Source organism: Crocuta crocuta, unplaced genomic scaffold (assembly GCF_008692635.1).
Source record: "Crocuta crocuta isolate KB4526 unplaced genomic scaffold, BGI_CrCroc_1.0 scaffold377, whole genome shotgun sequence".
NCBI classification, from domain to species: Eukaryota; Metazoa; Chordata; class Mammalia; order Carnivora; family Hyaenidae; genus Crocuta; species Crocuta crocuta.
Genome location: NW_027528209.1, coordinates 1,307,307 through 1,327,745, shown reverse-complemented (window position 1 = coordinate 1,327,745; position 20,439 = coordinate 1,307,307). Strand labels below are relative to the sequence as shown.

The 20,439-nt window shown below is 35.0% G+C and overlaps 1 protein-coding gene across 1 annotated transcript in view; it reads right to left on the bottom strand.

Moving 5' to 3' along the window:
- SNX2 (sorting nexin 2) overlaps window positions 1-20,439 on the bottom strand; it is a 54,930-nt gene that overhangs the window by 10,338 nt on the left and 24,153 nt on the right. The window contains exons 3-11 of the mRNA XM_077753009.1: window positions 19,780-19,943; window positions 18,384-18,450; window positions 17,987-18,030; window positions 16,540-16,681; window positions 11,054-11,132; window positions 3,169-3,244; window positions 1,959-2,072; window positions 1,608-1,701; window positions 38-243 (exon numbers count right to left, since the gene is read on the bottom strand). Of these exons, the coding sequence (XP_077609135.1) occupies window positions 38-243; window positions 1,608-1,701; window positions 1,959-2,072; window positions 3,169-3,244; window positions 11,054-11,132; window positions 16,540-16,681; window positions 17,987-18,030; window positions 18,384-18,450; window positions 19,780-19,943 (986 nt within the window). The remainder of the gene's footprint in view (window positions 1-37; window positions 244-1,607; window positions 1,702-1,958; window positions 2,073-3,168; window positions 3,245-11,053; window positions 11,133-16,539; window positions 16,682-17,986; window positions 18,031-18,383; window positions 18,451-19,779; window positions 19,944-20,439) is intronic.

Genomic DNA, 20,439 nt, shown 5'->3' with positions numbered 1-20,439 from the left:
GAGAAAAATTCAAGGAAGATCGCAAAATAAGGCTTACTTTCACTGCGGCAATAAGACGAATGTAGTCACTAAGTAGTTCTGAAAACATATAAAAGTCAGCAAACGCTTGTTCTTGATGTAACTGGTCTATCTTCTCCTCCACCTCTGCAAGCTGAGACAAAGCTCTAGATAAAGCAGTGTGGTCCTCAGAATTACCTAACATGGCAGCACTTTTAGCAAAGGCAGCTGTGTTGGCTGAAAGTTCTGAAATAAACAAGTATTCACTTTTACTGTTCGCTAGTAAAGTTTTTAAATAATGCATTGATTTTTCTACTTTCTAAAATTTTATCTATTCACTTATTGCTCAAATAATTATTTTAGAATAATTAACGTAAAACAACCAGTCATTAAAATGCCTTTGGCATAAACGCCAAATGCTCAGAGCCCTATGGAAAATTACAAGAACGTTAAAGAAAAATTAAGAAGAACCACTAGCTATATTCCCAAGGGGTGAACTATGTTTAATAATATAATAATCTGCCTCCCCCTTCATCCTATAGTGCTGTTTTGTGTATTCCTATAAAAGATAAAAAATATTTTTTACATCTGGAAAGCACTGGAAGCACTTAAATTGGTTGATACTACATTTTTTGAAATGAAACTTCCTTTGAATTTACACATTTATTTGAAATTGAAAAGGTTTCTATTTTTTAATGAAAATACTTAGGTAACTGGAAAAATATCAAGGTAAAACTGCAGAGAACTGTATAATTCATAGAAATCTAATTTTTTCTTTGTATACAATGCTTGAACAATGCTTGCTAGAAATACTAAGAATCTCTAAAGAGATTTCTGAACATAATCATTTCAGACACAGATGTTTATAGGGTTATATGATGCCAAAACCTAATAATACACTGTCCAGAAATTGCTCTACATTACATAATATTCTCTAAAAGAACCATAAAGTCATTCTCTACGAGATGCAGTACAAATGGCAAAAGCTATTATAAACTACTTTCAATAAAAGTGTACTGATAGATTTCTGTAGTTATTTTACTAAAATGGATTACTGCTAGTGGTACACACCAAATTACTTAGAATTTTAGAAAGCTAACATTAAAATCCTCATATTCTTAAAAAACAACAAAACCTTCACCATGGAGTTAAAACACACAATTCAAATTTTTTAAATCAATTTTTAACAGCCCGTCCCCCAGATGTTTTAAATTTGTTCAAAAAAGGAAGGAAATAATCCATATTTTTCTAGGAAATGCAGGCACAGAGAAATTTTTTAAAGACAAATTTCAAATATTAATTTTTAACCTGATATTTTTTATTGTATCAGTTACTAATAAGGCATCTTCACTCATTAAACTATAAGAATGTTTAAGAAAGTATTAATCAAATGAACAATAGCTTTAATCCAAACTTTAAAATATACTTTTATAAGCTCAGGATTTTTATACTTCTAAACTAAGGTTAAAATAGAACAAAAAAATATTAACAAGGTTGAAATACAAAACACTCAAACTATTGTTCTCTCTTCTATAGGAACTCCAGAATGTGCATTCTAATAAAATGTAAATAAAATATTTGAATTCACATCAATAATGAGGCAAACAAACCTTTTCTATGACAGACCAAGGCTTCAACACTAGCATGAAGTTTCCTAAGTTGCTGATCCAGATTTTCAAATTGCTGCTGCTTTTCTTCAAACCACTGAGAAAAAAATGAAAAATGGAGCTAATTTAGCAAGAACAAACCACTGTAAATTAGGTTACCAATAGCAAGCCACACTCCTAGTTTTAGAGCAACAAATTAACCGTGTATATATAACCATGGTAGTCAAGTGATGTGACTGAGGACTGAACTCAATAAGCAAATTAATATCCTATTTTCTACTTGTACAGCTTTAAAATGCAATTGTTGGGCTCATTAATTCATCTCATTATTCAAGTCGAAAAATCAGCTCTTACTGCATCCGATTCATTCATCTTGATTGTCATTTTGTTGACAGCGTCGGCAGCCTTGTTCACCATCCTCAATATTCCTGCTCCGCTCAGAGCCTGGGTGTTAACTGCTCTCGGCAGCTGGAATTGAATGACAAATAAGGGCAAACAAACCGGTTAAAAGCCTGGAGGTTTAACTGGGCACAAAAGGGACTGCACACCCCCTCCAAAAAAAAGAAAGAAAGAAAAGAAAAAAAGGAGGCTGTATTTTCTTCACTCTCACACATTTCAATAGTGAGACCTAATTTCTCAAATACACTACTTGTACACTCTCAAAGGAAAACTTAAAAAATAGACTTTCCATTTGCTTTTCTTCTGCACGTTTACATTTAGATGGAACAACACTCTGTTTGTCAAAATATATTAAGAAATTGTCAAGTACCTTAACACTGGCCACCTGTTTGCTTGCAGAAATAAACTTGTTTATAAGGAAGGAAGAAGAAAGTCTCGAGAAAAATCTCCTTATGCTCAGTTAGGATTGTGGGATTCTAAATTTTTAAAAAATTCTAGGATTCTAGTAAATTTTTTAAAAATCTCAAATAATAATTATTACTCTAAACTGTTACAAGTCCCAAATGTATTAAACATCTCAAATGAAAGGAGCAGCACTGGTTATACCTTAAGCTCTTTTAAGTCAAATTTGCATTTCAGAACCTTGGTAAGAATAGTAGAATGCTGACATAAAAATACATTTAACTGTCTCTAAAAGGAGGCCCCCCAAAACTGATTTCAACACAATGCCTAAGTAACAATTTAGGGCATTCAGAATTGGAATGTTTAGAGATCATTCTAATCTGGTTTTAAAATTTTGAAAAAGAAAGTAGTCATCCCACAGTTACCAAAGCAGAAAAGCTATTTTACTAGCAATTTAAATTATTAAAACAGTAAGCTCAAGGCTCACGGTCATGAGACTGAGCCCCATGTCATCAGCTCTGCACTCAGTGCGGAGCCTGCTTAAGATTCTCTCTCTCCCTCTCCCTCTGCCTCTCACCCATGAATGCACTTTCTTGCAATAAACAAACACTAAACCAAAAAAAAAAAAATAATAATAATAATTTTATTCCATCCAATAATCCCACTATTTACCAAACATCTATTTTTATAAAAATTATTAAAATGAGAAACAAAAATAATAAGAATGCTCATATCATACAAAAATTTAAAGTAGAAATCATACCTCTGAACTTTCCAGGAACTGCCTTAAGTCAGGGTCCTGTAGTAAAGTTGGATGCTTTACTGTTCTTTGAAGATACCTTGATTAAAGAATAAAATTTCTCTTTTATTATTTACAAGTAGCACCTTATTTTAATTATTATTTCAACAGAGGCATAAAAATTTTAAAAATTAGGTAAAACAATGTCTTTGGTCTGCCTCCTAGAATATCAGTCTTCTTTTACTCTTGTTTAGACTCTTACAGAAATTTAGTGATTAAAAAGCTTTTTATCTTTCGAAAATTCAACATATACAGGAGCGCCTGGGTGGCTCAGTTGGTTAAGCATCCGACTTCAGCTCAGGTCATGATCTCACGGTTCGTGGGTTCGAGCCCTGCATCGAGCTCTGTGCTGACAGCTAGCTCAGAGCCTGGAGCCTGTCTTCAGATTCTGGGTCTCCCTCTCTGACCCTCCCCTGCTCATTCTCTCTCTCTCTCTCTCTCTCTCTGTCTCAAAAAAAAAAAAAAAAAACACTTTAAAAAAAAAGAAAATTCAGCATATACAAAAAGGGATAGCAGGTGGTGGAGGTGGGGTATACAGGAGAAGTTAAACAATTTACTAAGCTTCTCAATGCAAAGTATTAGAGTTGTAAAAAGGTATATGAGTTTGTTGAATAATTTTATTTTTGGGTGGAGTGACCATGGTCCCATCTGTTAATTCCGAGTCCTAACACAGTATCTCTATATATATTCCACCAACTCTTTTTTTTTTTTATTGCTGTGATCACCAAAAAAGAGAAACACCTACCAGATTTTTTGTTTGTCAGCAGATCTAAATTATCAAATCAGCTTTTGATTCATGTTTTTCTTATATGACACAACATAAAATAAGAATGAAAAGTAAAGAGAAACACCCTTGCTAAATCACTATTAGCCCAACTCTAGTAATTTTTCCTTTACAAAATAGAAAAGCCCAAATTTCCATCATCCATAATAAATTAACACTTTCATAAAAAGAAAAAAGTCCACTATTTAATGATTCTTGATTACTTATCTAATCTCATGTTCTGCAAAATTCTTTCCTTAATGATTACATGTCGTAGTATTTCAATTACAGTATTTATCCTCACAGTTAATATGTTTATTCTAAATCTACAAAATAAAGGCAATCACTAATTTTCTTCTATCTCACTATAAGATTATAAAACATGCCTCAAGTTTCTAAACTCAATGGTAACCTTCTATGAAGTCAAATTCTACATGATAGTTAAAATGACAGTTTTATCATGGCGGAAATGTTAACTTCTGTTTTTATAAATTTAAATAAATTAAAATTCAAGTCATTAGCCCACGTAAGAAAACACTGTAACAGAAATAGAGCATTTATCAGGTATGTGCAAAACAATCTACACTGTGGCTTAAAAAATTTACTACCAATATTGTCAAGCTAAAAACGAGATGCAACAGGAATGCTAATTCTGTTAAAGAAATGCTGGTATACTCCCACGGGGATTTTACTTACGATCTGAATACTCAAGTTCTCCACTACTATTAGGTCGTTTGGTTGTTTGTACCGCTTAAAGCAGTTTGCATAGGCTATTCACGGGAGTGCACACAAGTGGCAAACAGCAAGTATTCAGACATTTGTAAAGGAACAAGCAGGAAGGAAGATGAAACATATCGCACCCAAACTTTGAACATCCTAGGGATTCAAACCGCAGTGTAATTGCCTAGCACTACTCATAGCCTAAAGTGGCTTTCCAACGTGAGCTCTGTAGAATGCTAGTCTCTCTCAGTATTCCAGGGAAAAGAGGTTCTATAATCAAGAAAGTCTGAAATATATTACATACATAGCCCTCTCTTGGAGTCATAAGTAAGAGCAGCGTGTGAAGCACTGTAGGAAAAAACTCCATCTAACTTTGCTAAACCCTACAGTAACAGAATTTATTGTCTAGATTTTCCTTTTTTCACCCTACCATAACTAGCATTCTGAGACATCATCTTGGAAAGGGGTATTCTAGACAGAAAACCTCACTTCTTAAGCTTAGGTTACACAGAAGTAAACAGCAGTTAACCATTTCTTTAGAAGTATTAAGATTACATAAAATTAAAATTAAGAACAGACACAGAAGACAGATTTTTTGTGCCAGAGATAATTACCTTTTAATGTTTTTCCTAAGGGTATATGTATACACACAAACTCAAAGATACTTTGGTTTTCACAAAAATATTACACCATTATACTTGTAAGTTGTGTATCCTTTCTTGCAAAACAGTTGTGGGTACCTTTCTACATCATTAAATACTATTCTCTAATGTGTTTTTATTTACTACATGGAATTCTATCCTATACATACACTATAATAGAATTATTTTTAATACTACAATCGCTACTTGCTTTCTTAAAGTCGCAAAGGACTATCATATACAATGGAATTTTATTCTTCAAATTGATAGTACATAAAATCTACTCTACTTATCTTAATAGGCACATTTTATTTTTTTTAAATTTTTATCCTAATGTTTATTTTTTAGAGACAGAGTGCAAGCAGGGGAGGGGCAGAGAGAGGGGGAGACACAGAATCCAAAGCAGGCTCCAGGCTCTGAGCTGTCAGCAGAGTCTGAACCCACATACTGAACCATGAGGTGAGATCATGACCTGAGCTGAAGTTGGATACTTGACCAATTGAGCCACCCAGGTGCCCCTCAACAGGCATATTTAAATGACAATTACTAAGGGGGTTGCTTTTTTTAAATTATACAATAAAGGAATGAGTGGATTTGCATTTTTTCTCTTTCACATCAATCTTACTACCATTATAACTTTCACCATTTCTTACAAGCCATGAAACTATATCCTTCATTTTCATAATCCTTATGTTCACATGGATTTGTATTTTTTCATTTTTTAGAAGTTTGTTATTTTAGTCACACTATAGTTGACATACAGTGTGGTATTACTTTCAGGTGTAGTACACAGCGATTCACCAGTTCTATACAGTACTCAGTGCTCATCAAGGTAGGTGCACTCTTAATCCCCATCACCTAGTTCACCCCCTTCCCCCTCCGCCCCTCTGGTAACTAACAGTGTGTTCTCTATCTAAGAGTCTGTTTCTTGGTTTTCCTTACTCTTTCTTTTTCTCCTCTGGTCATTTGTTTTGTTTCTTAAATTCCACATATGAATAAAATCATACTGTATTTCTTTCTCTCACTTATTTCACTTAGTAATATACTCTCTAGCTCCATCCATGTTGTTGCAAATGACAAGATTTCATTTCCTTTTATGGCTGAGTAATATTCTATTTTATCCATACACTAACACCACATCTTTATCCATTCATCTATCCATTGACACTTGGGCTACTTCCATATTATAAATAATGCTGCAATTAACACAGGGGTGCATATATTCTTCTGAATAAGTGCTTTTGTATTTTCTGGGAAAATACACAATAGTGCAATTCCTGGAATGGAGTAGTTCTATTTTTAACTTTTTGAGGAACCTCCATACTGTTTTCCAGAGTGGCTGCACCAGTTTGCATTCCCATCAACAGTGTAAACGGGTTCCTTTTTCTCTACATTCTTGCCAACACTTGTTTCCTGATTTCTTGATTTTAGCTAGTCTCACATATGTGAGGTGATATGTCACTGTAGTTTTAATCTGCATTTCCCTGGTGATGAGTGCTATTGAGCATCTTAAGACATATTTCAAATTAATGAATATTTGTAAATATTCACCAATTCAGAATTAAGGTCAGCGTGGTTGGAGATAAATAAAGGACAGATGGAGAACAAAAAGAGGAAAAGAATACAGGGAGAAGACCTAAAAAGAGGCACAGGGAGAAAGAGAAACATTTGAAGGAAGAGAGAAATGGAAGCCACAATGGAAATACTGACAAGTAAGTCTCACACTTAACATGAGACAGTAAGTAGTTCTTCAGATTTGCTCCAAGGAAAGGCTACTGATAAATTTAGAAGAATCACTTAGGGTTTTAAGTTCTGACTGACTGACTTAAAGAAAAAAACAAAATAAAGCAGGTTACACAAAATTGAGAGGGATAAAGTTAAAAATATTTCTCTTGCTTGAAACTCAAACACATGTGCTAACAAATGAAAGAACAGGAGGGCAGAAAGAACCTGGGCTTTGATGCCATTCACTTGTGGATTAACCAAATATTTGTTAAGCATTGACTAACTGCATGTCACCTTCTGTTCTGAACACTCAGAATATGAGAGAAAACTGTATTTTCATAAGAGAAGACTGATCATAAACTATAAATATAATAAACATATAAATTACATAGTATGTAACCTGCTGGCAAAAGCTTGGAAAAAAGAGGCTAGCTAGTACAGTAGAGCAAATGAGATCAAGTGTATAAGGAATGGCTGGGGACAATTCAAAGAGAATTGTCTTAAGGTCAGAATAAAGCCAATGATCAGAACATACTTCACTGGAAAGAGGATACTTGAACATTTAAAATTAAAAGAGGGAAGGGAGGGGCGCCTGGGTGGCTCAGTCGGTTAAGCTTCCGACTTTGGCTCAGGTCATAATCTCACAACTCGTAGGTTCAAGCCCCGCGTCGGGTTCTGTGCTGACAGATCAGAGCCTGGAGCCTGCTTCAGATTCTGTGTCTCCCTCTCTCTCAAAAATAAATAAAACATTAAAAAAATAATTTAAAAAAATAAAAATAATAGAGGGAAGGGAATTAGCCATGCAGACACTTGAGAACAAAAGCTTTCTAGGCAGTGGGAGAGGACAGGGAGAAAACGCCAAGGTTTCTTAAAGTCCAAGGATCTTTGAGAAGCAGCAGAACCATCAGTGTGGCCTAGAGCAGAGTGATCAAGGAGCACAGGAGATCAAGCAGGGAGGAGTGAGCAGGGCACGGCATGTAAGGTTCCCAGGCCATTATAAGGACTAGGCTTTTAGGGAGTGAAACAGGAAACGAGGAAGATGATCTGATTTATATTTTAAGAGGACAGTTCTGACTGCTGCACTAAAAGAGTAGAGGCTCAAGGATGGGAACAGAAACGAATGAGGAGCCTGCTGCAGTTAATTCTAGCATGTGGGCTACTACTGTAATAGTGAGAAATGACTGTATTCCAGATATCAGAAAGTGGCAACAAGATTTTCAGATGAACTGGATAATCCTAAATACTTCTTGATATGAAAGCAGAGATTAATTAATCTATACTGTTTACGCCAAGCCAGTAGAGTTTTTAGGTGCTTGGAATAAACACAATCCTGATATATCTTAAGATAAGAGAAAATGCGTTTAAGTTAAGTAACTTGCCCCAGGTCACACAAATAGTTTATAGTATGTAACGGAGTACAGGCTTCAACAGAGAAGGGGTTATAACTCCCTATACACAGTATCATGCTACTCTATACTTCTCTTATTTATATCTGCAGAAGTGTATATTTACCTATGAAATAAACTCCATATGCTCTTAAGATAAAATGTGAAGCACTCTCAAGAAAACCAAGAGAGTGATCTTAGGGAAACTCTTACTAGAAGTACTTTCCTCCTTACTTGAGTGAGTGTGGGTGGCCCAGGAGAGTACCTTTCTTAACCACTCCCTTTCTCTTCCTGTATTTTAACACGAGATATTCATCCTTTCCTTTAAGAGTGACATCTAGATTTTCTGAGTTGAACAAACAAATAAATATGTAAATATATTACCATAGTACATATGATGAAAATACTTCCCTGGCCCACTAGATTAAACCTGGTTAGGCATCCCACAGATAAGCCTGTTCTAATTTTTAAATTTTAAGAAATGCCACAGAAAACTCCCTTTAGAAAAAGCATTCCAGTTCCTCTGCTTCTATACCTTTATACCTATATTTACTTTAGTCATATTTTTTACTGAAAAATGAACTTTTTCCTATTACATGGTTTTTTTTAATCTTTATTACTGCGAAGTCCACTAAGGTAACACTTAACAAGTAACATTTTTCACTAAAGAAACTATTTTCAAATATCCACTAGATCAAATCTGAATATTTTCTTACAACTCTCCTCAGTGTTTCATACCGCATGATGTTATGGTAAGTACTATGCAATGCATTCGAGTTCCAAGACAGGTGAATGAAGAATCAAATTATATGTCCTTGGTACAATAAATCTTCATTAAGCTCCTTATCAAGCATGCCATCTGAAACATTTCAAATTTACTCATAGAAAAATAGGACTTGAAAGGTTTCTCAAAGGGTCATGGTTACACTTTCAGGAAGAACTAAGTGAAATCAAAGCAGAACATTATCTACCTTTACTCTTAAAAACATTCAGTCTGTGACCTCTTTCACAACAGAAACAATTCTAAAGCCTAACCTAAACTTCTTTGGACACAATTTAAATCCTTTTCCTGAGTAAATGCAGTTCTCATGGACACAACCACATCCTTTAAGACCTCCCTAATAATAAGCTGCACATTCCTCAGCTTTGTTACTGTAAGTTGTTCAAACCTGACTGTACTGTGGCATTTTCTTAAAATGGAAACAATTTACTACTAAGGCCCAGAAATAAAGTGACTTAAAAATAGTTTAAATAATAATAATGTGTACCCTGGAGATAGATATACTATTCCTTATAATCTGTCCTAACTGCCCATCTACTGATTTTAAGCCTAACGAGAAAATAAATAAGCACATTCAATCAAAATGACAAGCAAAAAAAACCCCTATGAAATTAGAAAATTTCTATGTCCAGGTGATTACCAACTTATGTTCTAAAAGTTGGCTTTAAGATAGTTTCAAAATTGTTTTCTTAATTTGCAGCACAGCAGGAAGGAATAAATAAATGTTAAGATTCTGGGAGTGGGTTCCTCCTATATCCACTCCTCTTTTAGTCTGTGACATTGAAGACAAGCCTTCAAAACTAAAGGAAACATGTCAAGTACTATGAAGGTACAGCAAATGTATCAGCCTTGAAGCATATAGTCAACTCAATAAATGGCTCATACAACTGTGTGGTCAAGTCAAAATCAATTATACAAAATTAAAGGAGGGCACAGAAACTTAATTTTTCATGGTATCTAGTAATGTTTCTAACCAAGTAATAATTCAATGGAACTACAGTTGGCCAAATTATCCAACAAAGAATGTGAATATGGACAGAACTTACGAAGAGCCTAAATAATACTAAATATTAAAAATCCAAATATTTTTTATCATTCCTTTCTTCCCAGTCACAAGTTTCACGGTATCTTTTTACAAGCTTGGCTGTTCCTTATTTCTCATGCTGAGTACAGCTCTGATACATTTTTTTAAAAAAGATTTTATGTTGTTTATTAAAATTTTTTTTAACGTTTATTTTTGAGACAGAGAGAGAGAAAGATACACATGGAGTGGGAACAGGCGAGGGGTAGAGAGAGAGACACACACAGAATCCGAAGCAGGCTCCAGGCTGTCAGCACAGAGCCCGACGAGGGGTTTGAACTCACGAACTGTGAGATTGTGACTCAAGCCAAAGTCAGACGCTTAACCAAATGAGCCACCCAGGCACCCTAAAAAAGATTTTATTTTTAAGTAATCTCTACACGCAATGTGGAGCTGGAACTACAACACCAAGATCAACATGCTCTACAAACTGAAGTAGTCAGGTACCCCTATGATACATTAATTCTATCCCCAACTAATGCCTTTACATTTCTGCTCATAACACAGGATACAAAAATAGGTGTTATGTTAGACATACTACTTGCTAAATTAAAATTAACGAAAACAGAACACAGTATTGTGTTGTTGAAAAAAGTAATTTTCTTAATAAATTTTAAAGCACTCTTAGTAGAATTATGAAATGGTACTACGAAAAAAATTACTAAAAAAATAGTTGTGCCATATAACGGAATTAGACTTATATTACTGAAGTAAAAACATGAGAGTAATAAAGCACAGCTGGTCTATAATTACCTTTCAAGAGCTGCTCTCCGCTTTTCTACGAATTCAGTGGACGACGAGTCTTCTTTACCCACTTTGACCTTGGTCATACCTTTGAAAAAACACTCAATGTGAGACTCATGGTAATTTTGTTATTTGAAACAGTTTTTTATAGTCATTTCTGCATGATGTAAAATGTACTTTAAATTTGAACGTTGGGGAAAAAAAAGCTCCTCAATTCATAACCAATACCATACTTTTAAGAAATTAAAACTCATATATTAACATCTCATCTTGGTAAGTATGCATAACATGAGACCAGATAAAGCAGACGCTAGCAGATGCTAAGTTGTGTCTGTAGTTTTCTAAACTCTGGGTTCCTTCTGATTGTTATACATTACACTCATGGTAAGTAAAAATGTATTTGCATTTCAAAATGTATAAAGACATTCAAATTAGCAAATGAGAGCTCAATAATTTCACTTCTTATGAGTAATAATTAAGGTTCTTTAGTTTGGGGACTAGAAAAATTAAGCGTAATCCATGAATGTGCTAAACATTTTCCCTGTTGTAGAGTCTAAAAACATCCTATTTATCATAGCTGGTTTTGTAATAGTTGAAACAAAAAACTTTCATAAAAAATCATGTTAATCATTTCCGTACTGGCAATTTTAATAGTAATGTATCATAATGCATATTTTTCTTTTCTCCCATGTTTTTTTCTTTCAGAATCAATTCTGTAGTAACAAAGTAATGACACAGGCTACAACATGGATGCTAAGTGAAAGGGCCCCTGGGTGGCTCAGTCAGCTGAGTGTCATGATCCCAGTATTGAGCCCCGCGTCAGGCTCTGTGGTCAGGCTTTGCGCTGAGTACAGAGCCTGCTTCAGGCTAGCTGGCTTGTGCTCTCTCTCTACCCCCATCTCTCTCTAAAAAAAAAAAAAAAAAAAAAAATCTAAGTGAAGATGTCTGTCACAAAGGCTCATTCATTTCCCTTCATATGAAATGTTCAGACTAGGCACATCTATAGAGAAAGAAAATAAATTATTGACTGCCCAGGGCTGGGGGGTTGAGGAAGTTAAGAGGATAGCAGGAAATGCTAATAAAGATACTCGACGGGGGGCGCCTGGGTGGCTTAGTCGGTTAAGCTTCCGACTTTCGCTTAGGTCATGATCTCGCGGTTCGTGGGTTCGAGCCCCGCGTCGGGCTCTGTGCTGACTGCCAGAGGCTCAGAGACGGTTTCAGAGTCTGTGTCTCCCTCTCTCTGACCCTCCCCTGCTCACGCTGTCTCTCTCTCCTAGAAATAAATAAAAATATTAAAAAAAAAAAAAAAAGATACTCAACAGGGCGCCTGAGTGACTCAGTAGGTTAAGGATCAATTTGTGGGTTAGAGCCACGCGGTGGGCTCTCCGTTGCCAGCACAGAGCCCAATTTGGATCCTTTGTCTCCCTCTCTCTCTGTCCCTTCCATGCCCATGTGCACTTTCTCTCCCTAAAATAAACATTAAAAAAATTTTTTTTAAAGACTTTCTGAATGTCTAAAACTGAATGTGGTGGTGTGTGCACAACTCTGAATATACTAAAAGCCTTATATACTATAATTAATTATACACACTTTATTGTTTTTAAGCAAGCTCTACACCCAATGGGGTGCTTGAACTCAAAATCCTAAGATCAAGAGCTGCATACTCTATCAACTGAGCCAGACACCAGAAATTATATACACTTTAAATGGATACACAGCATGTAAACTGTATCTCAATAAAGCTATTAAAAATGGATTATGTAAAACCATGTAATTCTTATTCAGGCTGGTACATGTGGTAAATAAACATATCACCTATGAATGTTTTGCTTAACAGAATTCTTTTTTTCTTTTTCTGGAGCGAAAGCAACACATATTTATTTTACAATTCTGTAGGGTAGCAGTCTAACACAGGTCTCACAAGGCCATAATCAAGACATTGGCAAGGCTGGTCCCTTTCTGGATCCATTGCCTTGATTTCTAGCTGGTAGAGGTGGCCCACACTCTTTATTTTTTTTTCAATTTTTTTTAATTTTTTACAAATAGTTTATTGTCAAGTTGGTCAGAATTCTTCTTAAATACAAGTTTGAAAAAGAAAACTCAAACACCTCAAATTATCTGCCCTGGATGGACCACTAAAAGTGGGGTGTTAATGACTTAACATATTGTTTCCCTCAAAAAAAAAATCATACCATACCGCTATGAAGTTAAGGATTTTCTGCTCATGCTATTTCCTAGAGGTAACTGTTAGGGGCCATTACAGCGAATAAATGCTCACTCTAACCAATTAACTCTTAAAACTTTTCCACCTTGTCGTTCTTTCTAAAAGCTTAGTGAAATAGTGTTTTCAGTTAACTAATCTTACAAACGGGTTAACAACTGTGGGTTAACGAAAAGACTCCTATTCCTTCGGGGCAGATCTAACTTTTCAGCAAAGAAAACAAATTACAATTCCTTCCCTCCTGCCCCCATGTCCAGTGCTAGTTGAAAACCACTGGCTATATAATTAAGAGGGCCTCCCATGTACCAACAGTTCCTTGGACACCCTATTCATTTTTTAAAATTTTATTTTATTCTTTAAGTTTATTTATTTATTTTGAGACAGAGACAGTGCACATGTGCAAGCAAGTCGGGGAGGGCAGAGAGAGAGGGAGAATCCCAAGCAAGCTCTGTGCTCCTAGCACGGCTCGAACCCACAAACCGCGACACTGTGACTTGAGCAGAACCCGCAAATTGTGAGATCAGGACCTAAACCAAAACCAAGAGTCAGACACCTAACCATCTGAGTTTGTTTGTTTGTTTTTTTATTTTAAAAAACTGATAGACAATCTGAAAAAAAATGACTGCTTCTCTATTTGGCTGGCTGCCAGAAAGTTCCTAGATCGATCCGTTACCCACCTTTAGTAACTGTTCAGACTTTACATGTACATTTTAAAGAAACTATTTAACTAGTCTTCATCTTACTATTTGACTATGGTTATTTTTCCTGCTAATTTCTTTATTTAGATTTTTTTAAACTGAATTATATATGTAGTTGTCTCAAAAGTCCTTTCTGGAATAAAGTAGTATGTAAATAAATAATTTTAAAACAACTCAATCCATCATGAATACGTATTAGACGGTTCTACAACAGCATGGCATTGGATTATTTTTAAAACTAAAGTTTTCTATTTTGGATAAAAATTTTAAAAATTAAAAGCAAACCATAATTAACCCATATTTTAAAAAATCATATACCTAAATTAAAGGGAGACTAGAACAGTGGTTAAAAATGTAAGTTATACAGTAAGATGGCCTGCATTCAGAACTCAGTGTGCCTCTTAGTAGCTGTAAGGCATTGGGCAGGTTATGTAACCTTAATGAACCTTTTTACCTTCCTTATTAATTTCATAAGGATAACAACAAGTTAGTTTCATAAAGTTGTTGTGAAGGTTAAATGAAGGAATGCACCATAAATTACTTAGCAAAGTGCAAAAGCATAGTAAACTTTCAATAAATGTTAATTATGCTTATAATTTAATTGATAACCTTACAATGTAATGGGCAATCCTGGCCACATAAATGGATAATACAAACTTAACTGTGTGACTGTCACCTAATGACACTTTGAGGCCTGTGAGGATCAATATCAGAAAAAGATGCTCTTAAGAATTAGTTTCTTACTTCTATTCTAAATCTACACATACGATTTATTATGCGGTAACAATCTGTGGAAGGTTGAAGATTATTAAGGCAAAATATTAGCTTGAAACAATTAACGTGGATGTTAAAATTTACTTTTTCAAAAAAAAATTTTTGCTCATTGTTTATGGACTGGATTAGCATGTTAGCTACCAAAATGAGAAAAATAATTTATTTTTCCTCTTTTGACATATAAAAATAGTTGCACAATCTAAAGTCAAAGACAAAAGGTAATAAAAAGTAATTTCTGATACAGGAAACTTAACTTCCATATGGATAGCAGGATGCCAAAAAAAATACCACTGCAAAAGTATTAAAGAGAAGAGAAATAAGATTATGAAGTAGGTCAGCAGTTCTCAAAGAACAGTCAGAATGCCCAAAAGGTTTCTGACACCCTTTTTGGGACTGGTGTGGGAGAAGGGTGTATGTACCAAAGGCTATTTTCATAATACTACATTATTGTCTGTTTTACTCTCATTCTTTCTGGAGAGTGCAGTGGAGTTTTACAAAGGTCTTACGGCATGTTATATCACAAGAGACTGAAAGCAGAAACAGATAAAAGAACATAGCTATTTTCTATTAAGCCAGATATTAGAGATTTGGAAAACTAAAAAAAAACAAAAAACAAAAAGCAAGCCACTCTTACCACTTAAACTTATAGGGTCTTACAAAAATTGAGTTCATTGTTATTAATTTTTTAAAAGTTTTTTAAAGTAGCTCCTACCCCAACGTGGGGCTTGAATTCACGACCCTGAGATCAAGAGTCACATGCTCTACCAACTGAGCTAGCCAGGTGCCCCTAACAAGTTTTTTATAATTAAAAAAAAAACAAAACTAGAGAATAAATGCATTTAAATATATCAGGTTTCAAAGTCATAAAAGATAACAGAACTGCTTTTCAAACAAAGTATTTTTAAAAAGTAAAAACAAAAATTTAAAGATCAGCAGAATTCATTTTGAGTATTTTCAGAATAAAATAAGATAAATAAAAACTCGTAACTGAAAACACTGGGAAGAGGAAGAACAAAATTTTAAGAGGTGACAGAAGTCTTTTAATGGGACAATGTAAGTTGTCCTCTTTTGAAACTGTATATGCTTTCTTCTTCCTCTTCTTTCTTTCTTACACCCAGTATGAGGCTTGGACTCCAGACCTGAGAGATCAAGAGTTGCCTTCTCTACCAAGTGAGGCAACCTGGTGCTCCCTTCTGCAGATTGTTAACTAAGCCCTTATTACCTGTATAGGCAGAAATGTTTCTAAGCATTAAACTGAGGTATGGAATATACTAACATGATACCTCTTAAAAGATCAGATTCTGACTAGATCAAATCTTTTTTTTTTTTTTTAATTTGCTTATCATTTAAATTTATGTCCAACTTAGTTAGCATTTAGTGTGGATTAAATTTTCTTTCTGGACAATGAATAGCTGAAAGCCAAATACTTGCATTCCTTAGAAAAATGTTAATATGCTACCAATATTAAATATCTTCTGAGTGTTACTTAGTAAAATGTTAGGGTTTTCAATTGCTTTCAACTTGACAAATTCAGACCCAATATGTAACATCATTATATTATACAAATCGAATCCTAAATTGATCCTATATAAATCGAAATTTTAAGATGTCAGAAAATAAAAGTATTAGCTTATACATTCTTTAGTTGATGAGTGATTATCATAAACAGAATATTTATTAAATTCAGTATTACTAGACATTATAATTTATCCTGATAATGAATGATCATGGTAGCCTAATAATCTATGTAGTTTAAAAGTGAACTAGTAGCAGTAACTTTTTTTTTTTTAATTCAAACTTACCTACTATACTCTTTTCTGGAGCTGGTGGTACAATATAACCAACGTGTAAATACTTGCTTGCTAACTTGCTATGTAAACCGAGAAAGTCACTGAATCTTCTTTTAACTGAAAATTCACTCTTACTGAACATGGAAAGAGAAGTCTACAAGTGAAGAAGAGGCATTTTAAATTTTGAATACTAAGCAATTCTTCAGAAGTTAGTATCACATATAACTGTGAATATACGCATACCTACACACACGTTGTTTTACTTCGCCCAAGACTGCAGGTAGCTAACAAATGTGGAATACACACTTCTAACCAAAAAAACCCCTACGTTACATATTGTTGTTTTTTACAGAAACTTAAAGGGACAAAATGTTTGCTTTATTCTATCCTTGATTCATCTCAACAACTTTAATTACATTTATGTTAATGGCTCTTAAATTATGACCTCTGGCCCAGATCTCCTCTGAGCTTCGGTCCAATATATCAAAATGTCCCAGGGACACTTCCACTTATATCTTACTGCCACCTCAGATTCACCACCTCTTCTGCTGGAACATAATCTCCATGTGGGAAGGGCACTTGTCTGTATTGTTTCCTATTAAGCCCTGTGCTTAAATTGGAACAGAGCCAGGCCCCATGGTTAATTGTTGAGTAAATACCTGTTCAGTGAAATAACAAATCTGTACCCCCATCCAAACTGTGTTGCTCTCTCTGTGCTGCGTTTTCTCTGAGTTACTCTGACAACCAGTCAGAGTTGTCAGTCCTTCCCTCCGCACATCCAAGCCCTACTGATTCTACCGCCTACACAACTCAGGAAGCCATTAATTTGGTCATGCCCAGAATCAACTCCTTAGTATAAGATATTGCTTCTCACAGCTAGGAATGCTGCAGATCCTCTTTGTCTCTTAAGATCTGAAGGCCTACAATCCTTTAGAAATTACAAAGGAATTAACTGGAAATCCTGACATCTACCTCGCCCTCCCAACGTAGTAGTTGGAAAGATCTTTCTAAAAGAAAAATCTAATTGTGCACACACACTCTTGCTTGAACCTCTTCAGCTGCTCTCCATTATAATCAGGATGAAGCCCAAATTCCTTAATGTGGCTGCTCATAATATAGGGAGGTTACCACCAAAATTCAATCAGGTACCCCTTCTTGCAGAACCCCTGCACAATGCTTTGACTCCTGGCTTTTATAAAAGCAAATCGCTTTGCCTGGAGCAAGGTTCTCCAAGAACCTCCTGCCCCCATCACTTTCCCCTATGGTTGTCTCTATTAGGTCCCCTCCTACATACAAAATGCAAAACACTTTCCCTCTCCTTTAGAGGATACTGTACTTAATAAATCTTAACCCATTTAGCTACTTATGTGAAATCTTCGCCTTGGTAAAGACAGGATGTTGCAATCTCATACTACACATGGTGAGGTGTCACTACTCCTTTAAAGGAGCAAAGGCTCACCTTTGTTGTCACTCTATATGCCATGTAAGCATTCATGCCATCACCTACAAGAAAAGTCAAACAACACTATTAAAAATAATAAGCTTAACACATACACAAAGGTAACTATGTGAAGTAATATGTTGACTGACTTGACTGTGGTAATATATTATTGTGTACATATATTAAATCATCACACTGTATATCTTAAAAATATACATTTGTTAAGTATAACTTAATAAAGCTAAAAAAAGTAAAATGAGTAAAAAGTAAAATGGGTAAAAAGCCTTAGAAGCTTAAGAACAAAAGTACCATTTTAATACTGTCAGCATTGCACTTAATAATGAAAAACAGCATATTAACAGCCAAGGTATTTATCAAAAAGAAGGAAATTAAAATGTAGTGAATGTTTACTCACCAACTTTCTCTGGATCTGATACACCAATTTCTATATCAAAAACATCTCCATTTGCTTCTTCTTCAATCTAGTAAAGATAACTTTTTTGATGTTAAAGATTCCAGTTTAGATTACTGTTCTAACACTAACAACTTTAATTTTCACGATCTTTTATTAGGGTCAGTGTCATAAGCATTTAAAAAACCACTCAGCATTCCATTATCTGAAAAACAAAAGCTTTCATACTTCCTGACAATATTAAAAAAAACATACACACCTATGCACATGTACACAACACACACACATACACAGACAACAGGAAAAGGATTATCTGGAGAAGTTACAGAAAGCCTGTGTTCTCACAACTCTGCAGACTTAGCCTTCGGGAAGAATACTGTGGAATTTTTGTTATTGTTGTTCTATATACAGAACCTTCAGATTCAAACTATTAATCTAACACCTTAATTATTTTTAATATTAGCACTTTTTGAACTTGTGTCTACTCTTTAATGACCAGGAAGTAGCGGTTCTTTTGCCCGTAGCATGCTACTTATCAGCAGAAATAATTATACTTAGAATCTTCAGCATCATGATTTGTCTAATAACCCAGTAAACACACGCTCTTCCTGAAGACAACGAAAGCACTGGAAAGCAGTAAGTAGCACAGACGGTCACCCCTGGACTACACTGAAGCACTCTGGGATGCCTTTATAAATGAGCAATCTAGGAGCAGCTCTGCAGGCAAGTCTTGTCATTCCCAAGAAGCACAGAAACTGCAAAATCTTGCAAATATTTTAGAGTAATATTAATAGCCTAAAGTCATCTAAAAGAAAAGTGAGTTTTTCTACCCATAACCTTTTTTTCCCAAAGGTGTCCTCTTGTACAGATTAAAAAAAAAAACTAAACCTTATTTGAATAGTAAGATCAAGTATATAAATCAGAAGCCCTAAGAATACAGCTCAGTAACTTCCACAAATACCACCCTCACACGCCTGATGGCCCCCTGTGCTTCCTCTCCACTCATAGCCCACTCTGCACCCTGCCAATATAACCACTAACATTTACTGCAGGATTCATCAAATAAAATTACTCAAAATGTCACTTTATTAAAGTTTTCAAAGCACTTTCATACATTTTCTCATGTGACCGACACAGAAACCTGCAGTCCTACATTGGGATCATGAGATCACAGATGACAAAATCCTCAAAAAGGAAAGTAACGTGCCGAAATCACTGTGTTAACAAGTGATGAGAGTAAGATGAGAAGCCACACCAGTTGACTTCTTTAGTCCAGTATGTTTTCCCCAAAATGGTGAAATGGCTTTGATTGTGATGCCTCACAAGAGAGCGATGCTGGGCAGGGAACAAAAAACTTACTATTTACACACCAATCTAGAACAGACACATTGTCCCATACCTCCTCCCTGGATCTGTCGAAGATCACAGGAGCAGACATACTCTTTGATTCCATTCTGGGAGTAATGAGTGTCGTAGGGGTCACAGGTGTAACGGCAGGAGAAGGTTCTGAGGAGAGGATAGGTTCCCTTTCCGGACTATCCAGAGAAACTTCTTCTGTGGCTTCTAGATACAAATTAAACAAGTTACTTAGGGAACACTGACAACAAACCCCAGCAGTCTATACTGCAGTTAATGAGTTATGAAAAATAGTTTTATGCCACTCACAAATATCAAAATAATGGTATTTAAATACGGTTGTTATAAATAATTTAACAAATCATTCCTTAATTGTTTATCAAAACTTTAAAACCAACAGTGACTTTGTTGATTTTAGGAAGAATTAAAGTCAGTCAGCTTAATTATCTAAACTAGTGATAGGGATAAACCTAGTAGGAAAGCAATGATGTGGATAATTCCACATTAATTTGTGTGTGGGTTTATCATCTATCTTATACTTGAGGTAACTTACCTTTCAAAATCTTTTATTCAAGCTAACATTATGATTACTTTACAAACAAAAATTTTACGGTAACAGGCTGCCCAGAAATATCCCAAATGGGATTAAAAATCTCTTGTGGATTTTATGGAAAATCCACAAAGAGATCTAAAGCAATTAACT